We start from the raw sequence: 10341 nt of genomic DNA, 5'->3' as shown, positions 1-10341 counted from the left end.
CCCACTGACCCACTGTGTACACATATTGAGGAAAATGGACATTGATACACTGTGGGGGTATTATCCAATTTTCATAAAATCTTGGTTTTAGTTCCTTTTGTTAACTCTAAAAAGGTAAGACAAAAAATCAGTAAAGGTGGACAACTCATCACATAAGTTATAGTGAACATCAAAGAATGTCAAACATCTAATACAATATCTGCAGTCATGTCTGAGTGCTTTCATACTGCCTAAGTAAAATACAAATCCTTAACTGCAGTTTAATTGTTCTCCTTTTTCCTGAACAGAAGCTGAACGAGAGTACTGTTTCAACAACTGCTGGACTCTGAGTGGATAATTTGCATGTGAAAGGGTGGCATGGCTACCCCAGATGCTGCAGAGTTAATTGCCTCCAATTTTTATGATGTATTGGCACAAGTTGGTAGCAGAAGGGATATAAACTCCCAGAGGCATGACAGGACCATCCAGAAGGAAAACGGACAGGTAAGATCAGCATAGCCAATGACAGACTGCAGAACAGCAAGTTATAAAATATTCCCCACACTAATTTTAAGTGCGACATACCAAACCATTAGCAGCTGTCAATCTCACCTTCTGACAACTTAGTAGAAACATCTAACACTTGACTGGTGATTAAAAAAACTGTGTTGAGTAGCACAGTGGTCCAGACTTGTCTTCAGTAATGAACTTTGCTTCTATTTAGGAGAGAGTGATAAGTGACGCTGTATCTATGGAAGGTCAGGAGAAACTTCCATTATAGAGTCCACTGTCATGAGAAGTCAAGCCAAATGACACCTTTCATTGGCTAACTAAAAAGATTACAATATGCAAGCTTTCGAGGCAACTCAGACCCCTTCTTCAGGCAAGATATAGCCAATAAAAGGTGTCATTTAGCTTGACTTCTCACTACATCCATAATGGATAACATGGTACAACACCCTAGTACTACAGAGCCCACTGTCTAAAGGCATACATCACCAGTGCCCACCACTACAGTTTACGAGAGAAGATCCCAGTTAGTTGTGATTGAGGGCACCATGTCTATCTAAAACTGAGGTTTTCCAGCAGGATAACACACACTGCTACCAATACTAGAGAAGCTATTCTAAACCAGGGAACTTCCAACTAACCTACCTGCTCACACCTAATCAGACTCCAACCAAAAACATATGGAGTCTTTTTAAAAGATCAGCTAGATTCTGCCCCTTGCTCAGCCATAACTTACCTCAGCTGTTTAGGATCAATAAACAGTACGCCCAATAGAGTTGTACTCCAATATTCACTGATTTAATGCCATATCATTGAAATACTACTAGACATAATTGCATAACTCTTTCAAGGCGGATGTCGACTTACAGTAGTGACTTCACGCAGCAACCAGCAGCTAAACGAACACATTCAGCAATATGATCAGCTTGGGACCGATCAGCTGAGGCTGGTACATCACTTTCGTTTTTGATCTCCAGATTACTTGCATTAAAATGGGTGTACGAGAAGTCAGAGTCTGATTCAGCATTCAGTGTTCAGCAGTATTTTGCTTTGTGCATTCGCTTCGCTCTTTACCAGATCCGCCTTTAGCTCTGACGGCTGGTGCCTGCGTGAAGACCACTCTGGCGGCCAGCAGAAGTACATAGCAGAGTTAAGAGTTAATGACTTGTTTGAAAAACTTTTCTCAGAGACCTTTGATTTTAATTAAATTTTCCAAATTTTGGTGGTCTTGAAGGATGTCTTCATGGCATTACAACTTCCGTTTTCATCATTGTGTGTGTATATGAATTGTAGCTTACCGGTACTGACCTAATTGAGTCTTGCTCTTAACTTTGCTGTTTTAGGTAGCTTGCTATCCACAGAAGGACGGCTCGCTGTTCTCATACTAGTGTCCAACCTTAGCAGGCTGGCTGATTTACAGGCTTCCCTGTGGGTTGTGTTGAAGCTGCTCATACTGTTTGCGACTCATTGCTGATGCCATCCTCAGGCAGGTACGACTTGTCAGAACCTTTAGAGTTTATACAGAATAACATAACAACTGCAAAGCTGCTTAATCCAATTTAGGGCTGGGGGGCCTGAGTAATCTTAGATGCATTGACCACAAGCCTGGACAGCACAGCCGTCCATCACATGGCCTGCACTTGCAGTCTCGCTCAACCAATTTAGATTTGCCAATTCACCTACCTCACACATCTTTGGGAATGTGGGAAGGAAACTTGGGCAGAGTAGGAAACATATTTTGACGGGGACATTTTGCCACCGCTAACTGATTTTATAAACAATGGATAAATAAAGCAAAATGTACAAAACAACCTTTTACTTCATTAGAATGGTGAAAGAGACTAATTTCTTTAATAGCTACATTCAGTTTTCTTTTCATCTTGATCGAAAAAATATCACAGCTGAAGCAATAAGCAGTATATTGATTTAATCGTTTTGTTCTAAGTCCCAGATTCAGCTATGATCTAAAACCACTCCTCAGCCATGAGGGCACCACAGCATCAGACAGCCTGACAGAACTGATGCCACACATGTCACTGGTTACATGGAATTACACGACTGGCATGGTCACAGATGGGCTCTCCAGGTTGACGTAAAAGTGAGTTTAAAAGAGAGACCTGCATAATAGCCGAGAGGGACGGAGTTGGAGGAAGCATCAAACAAGAGAGGGAAAGAAAGGGGTGCGATCACGATAAGTGGATGGGGACAGAGCAGGGAAGAACAACATTGAAGAAAAAGTTGTGACCGTTGTACAGGGGTCTTCAAGTTCCACCCTGGAGGGCTGCAGTAGTTGCAAATTTTTGTTCTAACTCCTGTGCTTAATTAGAATCCAATCCTTGCCAACAATCAAACTTTGGTATTTAATTTTATGGCTTGTTTGTGTTTCCATTCTGCCATGTCATATCATTTTCATATGGTCGATTTCTCTTCAGGGATTATTCTCCAAATGATTTGTGACAAGGAGCAGATTCGTAATTGCCAATCCTTCATTTTTGTTTGTCTTCCAGTTCTTTCCTAATATTTCATTAAGTCAGATACTTCATGGTAAAGCACCCCCAACTGTAACTGGGACCAAGGTAGGTCAATCTTTTTCCGCTTCAGTCCTCGGAGGCCACTGTGGCTGCTGGTTTTCGTTCCAACTAGTTCAACAAACAGTGAGACATCTAACTGATCTTATTGTTTAACTAACTGACCATTTTACTTCTCTTCTGCCTTTAGAAAAGCACAGTACTGTCAAATTTATATTTATAGAAAGCCTTGTATTGTACTGTGTAGCCACAGTATTACAAGTTTAACTGTTGTGTTGTTTTCCTATTAATTAATCTTTTTTCTCCCTTAATTGTAATCTAAAGGCCATGACTTTTCCAGATTTTTCAGTCATAGACTTCATTTTAGTAAATTGAGGGCAGTTGTTGGACTTTCCTATATAATTTTACCCACCCAGTGACGCACTCCAACCAGTCAAACAGGTTTGGTTTTGTCTTTAAGTCATAGGGGTAGGCTCTGTGTGCATGAAAGCTGACGACCAATCAGTGCTCACCTTGAAGTACAATGTATGTGATGCATTGACAAGGAATATGGAAAAGCGGGTGTTTTGGACCTCACAAACAGAAGAGAAGCTCGTCTGTCTGATGTCTCATGGCAGAATGGAAAAAGAAAAAAGGCTGAGATTGCGTCTGAATTCACTCTACCTATAATCACGTCATAAGGGTGCTGACTTCGTCAGGTGCCACATTATTAGCTCTCAGAAAAGAGACAAACATTTCTGGCAAATGTGAAATTGTGCTGGAAAGCTGTCCCGTAGTCATCTAATTTGAAATACCCTGCAATTCCTATCCATGCAACCTCACATGCCCAGGTGATGAGAACAGCAACAGCAGTTGCCAAGTTTACAACGCCTTCTGATTAGAAGTCGTGTAATGTGACAGGGACAATTAATGGGGAACAGAGGAGACACAAAGGCAGACGATACCGAAAGGCTACAGCTACATATATCTGGCGCGCTTATCAGTAAATAAACAGGACATCAAGAAAAGTAGAGTGAATCTCATGAGGATGATGATGATGGTGAAAATCTTAAAACTTAAAAAGATAATAAAAAGTACAAGTAATTTATATACAGTATGTATGATGCTTGTTACAATGCCATCAAATTTAACAAAGCCAGTTTCTTAATTTATAAATTGACTCGAAACACAAACTAATATAATATGCTAACATGGCTGTTCGTTTGTCTGTCCAGGATTGCAAATCACCTGTAGCTTGCAAACCGTTTGACCCATTGATCTGAAATGTGGTACACATATACTACATGACGTCTTCTATCCACACTCTGGGTGATGATTGACCTCCAAGGTTATTCCTCTTTTTATTTTTATTTTATTGTATTGTAGAATCAACTCTCAGCAGCGGCCAGCAGGGCAGCCGTGCGGCCAATCTGTACCGGCGCTGTTCTCATCCCTACCACCTTCGCCGTCACTTCCCCTCCCTCTTCATATCGTAAGTCATTTCCGGAGGCAGATTGAAGACTTAAGTGCCAGCTTAAGTGAAAAATTAAGGAAAATGTACTAAGTAATTGCAACATAAACACTGACATTTTAACGTGAAAAGATGCCAATAAAAGAAGAGAAGAAGCGGACCGCTAGGGTTGAGAAAAGAAGAGATGCTCAGGAAGCAGCAAGTGCATCAACCTCCGAGCAAACGAATGGTAAACATACAGAGAAAGAGGATGAACACTAGGAATGCTCAAGTCAAGTCAAATGTATTCACTGCATGTTATCGTGCAGTGCACCGTTACTCGTATATGTATAATGCTTGTTACAATGCAATCAAATTTAACAAAGCCAGTTTCTTAATTTATAAATTGACTCGAAAACACAAACTAGGGAATAACAGCTCCCTCAATTAAGGTAGCAGAAGCAAAACCTGCAGCCCCAGGGGTGTCCCATCCAGAACTTGAAAACCACTTAGATGCTGAGCTGCTGGTCCTTTTGTCATTTGCACCTTATTGTTAATGGACAGCTGGTTAAGAAAATAGAAGCAATTAAAAACAGAGAGCAAGCTGTTCAAGAGTAAAACAAGCAATTAGGGGTTTAGGAATCTTAATAAGCAAGTTAAATTAAAATAACGCAAAAATCTGTTCCTTGAGCAATAATTACTTCAGCAGCAATGATCGGCTTTAAATTAAGGAACTATATTAGAACAGAAACCTGCAGCCCATGGCACTTGAGAACCCCTGCCACAGTATATAGCACGACATGGGTGTATTCAGCACTATCAGTAACATAGCCCTATATGGTTTATTACATGAATTACGGCAAAGGAGAATGGAGTTGGGAGTGCGCGCAGGCATAAAAAGCTGTGAAGGACGCATGCATAATGTTTTTCTTTTTGTTCATTAATAAAGTTCTCACGTGTTCTTCTTCATTAATTCATTGTTCTTCTGGTCCACGTACTCACGCATGACAAAGCTAATGAAGCATACTATAAGTTACTGTTGGCAAGAATGTCAGATTATGGACACCATGGTGGTACTTTTGGACCCTAAATTCATCGCATAGTGTGGATGTTGGGCAGCACCCTGGCTGTTATAAATAAATGGCCATTTAACAGATTGATGTATTTGAGCGATTACATCAGTCAGTTAAATGGGAATATTTATTTATAACAACCGGGACAACTTTAGCAATTTAAAAGTCACTTTGTTCTGTGTCACCTGGCAGGACACTTTACCCATGTTTGTGAAATACAGCTGAGCCATGGACCACACTTTGAGGACCACTGATACGGGTTTGCTAGTGTATACAGTAATCCCTCGCTATATCGCGCTTCGCCTTTCGCAGCTTCACTCTATCGCGGATTTTATATGTAAGCATATTTAAATATATATCGCGGATTTTTTGCTGGTTCACGGATTTCTGCGGACAATGGGTCTTTTAATTTCTGGTACATGCTTCCTCAGTTGGTTTGCCCAGTTGATTTCATACAAGGGACGCTATTGGCAGATGGCTGAGAAGCTACCCAACTTACTTTTCTCTCTCTCTCTTGCGCTGACTTTCTCTGATCCTGACATAAGGGGTGTGAGCAGGGGGGCTGTTCACACACCTAGACGATACGGACGCTCGACTAAAAATGCTGAAAGATTATCTTCACGTTGCTACCTTCTGTGTGCAGCTGCTTCGTGAAGCGACATGCTGCACTGTGCTTCGCATACTTAAAAGCTCGAAGGGCACGTATTGATTTTTGACTGTTTGTTTTTCTCTGTCTCTCTCTCTCTTTGTCTGCTCCTGACGGAGGGGGTGTGAGCTGCCGCCTTCAACAGCTTTGTACCGGCTGTGCTTTGCATACTTAAAAGCCAAACAGCCCTATTGATTTGTTTGCTTTGCTCTCTGTTTCTGACAGCCTGTGCTCCTGACACGCACTCCTTTGAAGAGGAAGATATGTTTGCATTCTTTTAATTGTGAGACAGAACTGTCATCTCTGTCTTGTCATGGAGCACAGTTTAAACTTTTGAAAAAGAGACAAATGTTTGTTTGCAGTGTTTGAATAACGTTCCTGTCTCTCTACAACCTCCTGTGTTTCTGCGCAAATCTGTGACCCAAGCATGACAATATAAAAATAACCATATAAACATATGGTTTCTACTTCGCGGATTTTCTTATTTCGTGGGTGGCTCTGGAACGCAACCCCCACGATGGAGGAGGGATTACTGTATTAATAATCCATTCATATGTAGTCATCAGAAAGATTAGTTCTCACTCACCATGCATGTGGCATTTTGTCGCTCGGGGACAGAAAGTCTCGTGTGTTTTGTTGTTTTCCTGCCCTTTGATGAAACCTCCAGCAGCACTGACACCACTGGGAGGGAAAGCTTGTTAAGCCTCGCAATAGAGTCGAGATATTTTATCGGCATACACTTGTATTTTAGATGATATAACTTCCTTGTTTCAATGATTGGTAGATCGGCCCATTTAATAGTAATGAGCATCGTGCTGGTGGCGGTAGCAGTGGTGTTATGGTGGTCTGTGGTTGTCGCATGTTTTGCAGTAGCAAGTCATACACAGAAGGTGTCCATTTTGTGAACACCAGTGTTGCAAAGGTGAAAGAATAAGCAATGGCAAATAACATTAGAAGGAATCGGAGTGTCAACACTAAGTTTCAGTGCAGTAGTAAATTATTACTCCTACGTTATGTCACATGAGTGGCATTTTTTGAATCTGCCTTTTGCCCATGGTCCCTGATTAATTCTGCTGTTGACTTGGTGAACTCCACATGGACATTTACTGGCAGTTTCAAACTCAGCACTCTTGTTTCTTGGGTAAGCAGCATCAATAACCAAAATATATTGGGACATTTCACTCAACCACAATAAAGAAACTGAATGGGGATCACAAGGAAGGAAACTGAGACCTCCAAATACCTCAGAGCTGAAAGGGAATCAGAAGTGAATGAAACGAGACACACCTTGGGAGGAACAGTGAGTGAACGTAGAGGATAACATTTCTCAAAAATGTCAGAAAAGACAGAAAAGGCGACCGCCCTCTCCAGTTACGTGACATCCATTGAGCATGAAAGGTCCTATGAAGGTCGTCATGGATGGAACACAACCTGTGGAAAAAGTGTGCTTTAAATAAAGTCCTAACAAAGAGAGTTGAGGAGAGACGTTAGAATTGTTAATTGTCATCGATGTAAGGTAAAAGAGTCCCTATACTCTCTTACCTAGGGTATGTCACTTTGGCCTAATAAATGCTCTCCAACATGGCGATAATTAGATATCTGATGCAACATTTCATCTCTTTGTTGGCTGAGTATATATATATATATATATATATATATATATATATATATATATATATTGAAGAGGGAAGCACTCGTTTCACTTTCATAAGATGCTTTTGCTGCAAGAAAACACACATTCTCATGAATTTGATGCGAGATCAACCAAAACTGTGCCGGTGCTACCGAACGTCTCACCACTCACATTATTAAAAGTCTTTATAAGCGACCATTTCTGTAATGCAAGAAGTCTTTCTCTGGCTGGGGTTTTCTGCCAATCTGATTGCTGCCAACGAAGGACAACGTTTACCCATCCTGCTGCATTAGGGAAATTCTGACTTCTTTGAATGTGACTAATCAGGTGAGGGGTGACCGTTCTCCCCCAAAATGTCCAAGCTATCCTTTATGCTTTTATGGACTAGGAACATGCTGGGCTTGCTTACAGTAAGACGACCTGGATTCTGTTTCGGAGAAAAGGCAGTGTGGTCTACCCTGTTCATTTTGTAATGGACTGAATGAAAGTCTCATCTGGAGTAATGGTATATAAATTCATCGACAGAACGATGGATGGATAGCTAGAATACTCCATTCATTGTATGAATTATGCCAGTATTTTAACAGGCTCTGTGAGTCAATGGGCTGAGAGGCGATGCATCAAGGACATTCATTCAAAAGCCTTAGCAGACTCTTGAGCTAAAACAATGTCTCTCAAGCTCATCAGGATAATTGTCTGCTTTTGACCAGCCTTGTGGAAGAGCTTAAGCCACAGGTTTAAGTTCCAGGGTGACAGCAAACTGTGCGGTTTTAAAAAAGAACCCACTGCCACGCTCTTCCTTCAATAGACAAAGGCACTGTTACTACGTTTCTCAGTAATAACATTATTTCTATGTACAATATTTTATTAAACACTAATATTCCAATCAAATAATTTTTTGCACCTGGCCATTTTTAAAGTTGTATATTGAAGTACACACATGGAGATTCAACAAAAATTATTAGCTTCAAAAAGAATCAAAGAGGAGCTGATGTCTTCGACAACAGAACAAGACACTTGGCAACCCTTATAATCATGGCCACCAAGGCAAGGTAGTGCTGCCAGTCAATACTTGAGCACGTCTTTGAATTTTGGGGATGGAACCTTGTGACCCTACACTAATATGGCAAGAACATAAGGCATTCGAGCCCAGATTTAAACCTGGGAAGCACAAGTTCTAAGAACAAGGCCATTTTGCAATAGCGTAATATCTTCAAGAAACGCACTTCCAACAAAAATCTAGAGCTATATGTTAATACAAAGTGTGTGTGTGGGTGTCTAAGACATACTGTATATAAATACACAAAGCCACACACGCCTATCGTATATATGTACATGTTATATGGCCATTGACATTTTTAACAATTCGTCTTCAGTCTGTGATTAGAAAATGATTCGCTTCACTTTGTTCCTCTCGGATTAGTTCCAAATTCATTTCTATTTACAAGCTCACATTGGTTTTAAACTAGACAAAGAGTAGCTTTGTCTCTCTGATATTTGATCAGTTATGCTGAAGGCTGGTGATGTACTGTAGATGTAGAAAATAGCGCTTGAAGAGCAGCTACTGGCTTGGGTGAAAATGTGCTTCAATAGCCAATGCACCGCTCAAGATTGGTCTGAAAAATCGCAAAATCCTCTGTTGTCATCCACAACGCGCCGCTTTGAGTGTTAGTCCAAAGCAAGCAAAGGCTGAGTGTTGTCGTCATCTCGTTCTTCATGTCTCAAAGTCCCTGGCTCTACAACAGACTGAGACCTGAAAGAGAAATAAGAAGACATCAAAGGTTTGGGGTTGTGACTGAGATACACAGAAAAAATGATGACATTTGAAAGTTTTTAATGATAAGACACTGCTGCCTGGGAAATTGAGGATCTCATCACAATCTTTTAAGATAGATAGATAGATAGATAGATAGATAGATAGATAGATAGATAGATAGATAGATAGATAGATAGATAGATAGATAGATAGATAGATAGATAGATAGATAGATAGATAGATAGATAGATAGGACTTTATTTCTCCCAAGTGGGAAAATTTGGCTTTTTACAGATGCTCTTCAAATAAATAAATAAATTATTATATACACACACACACACTATGGTCTGAACACACATGAAAATGACTAAAAAGAAAGCTAAACTTTTGACTTGGCAGTCACAGTGAAGCATTATGCAGACATAATGCTGTAGTAGAATTTCTTGACACCGTTATGCTGAATGATTTGTTGGCTGAAAGTCCTCAGTCCTTCTGTATGGACATTGTAGTTCCAGTAAGAACAGTACGCTGCTATGCTAACAACAAGCCATGGATTACAACTGACATTAAGGGCCTTTTGAACCAGAAGTAAAGGGCTGTTAAAGCCGGTGATCAGCATGAGCTCAAGTGCGTGCAGAAGAAACTCCGAGTCCAGCTCAGGGCAGCGAAGGAGCAGTACAGGAGAAAGCTGGGGCAAAAGTTGCAGAAGGAAGTGTGAGATGGGTTGAAGATCATCACTGGCTGCAGCTCAAAGTGGGGTGCCTCCATTGAGAGAGACAGGGAGAAA

General features: G+C 40.7%; 1 protein-coding gene across 1 annotated transcript in view; it reads right to left on the bottom strand.

Annotated features, from left to right (window-relative positions):
• Positions 1–8707: 8707 nt before the first annotated feature.
• LOC114653900 (clavesin-1) overlaps positions 8708–10341 on the bottom strand; it is a 182807-nt gene continuing 181173 nt past the window's right edge. Inside the window, exon 5 of the mRNA XM_028804452.2 lies at positions 8708–9551. Within this exon, the coding sequence (XP_028660285.1) occupies positions 9467–9551 (85 nt within the window). The 3' untranslated portion in view covers positions 8708–9466. The remainder of the gene's footprint in view (positions 9552–10341) is intronic.

Source organism: Erpetoichthys calabaricus, chromosome 6 (assembly GCF_900747795.2).
Source record: "Erpetoichthys calabaricus chromosome 6, fErpCal1.3, whole genome shotgun sequence".
In the NCBI taxonomy this organism is placed as follows: domain Eukaryota; kingdom Metazoa; phylum Chordata; class Cladistia; order Polypteriformes; family Polypteridae; genus Erpetoichthys; species Erpetoichthys calabaricus.
The sequence above is the reverse complement of the archived record's forward strand: the minus strand, read 5'-3'. Positions and strand labels throughout refer to the sequence as shown.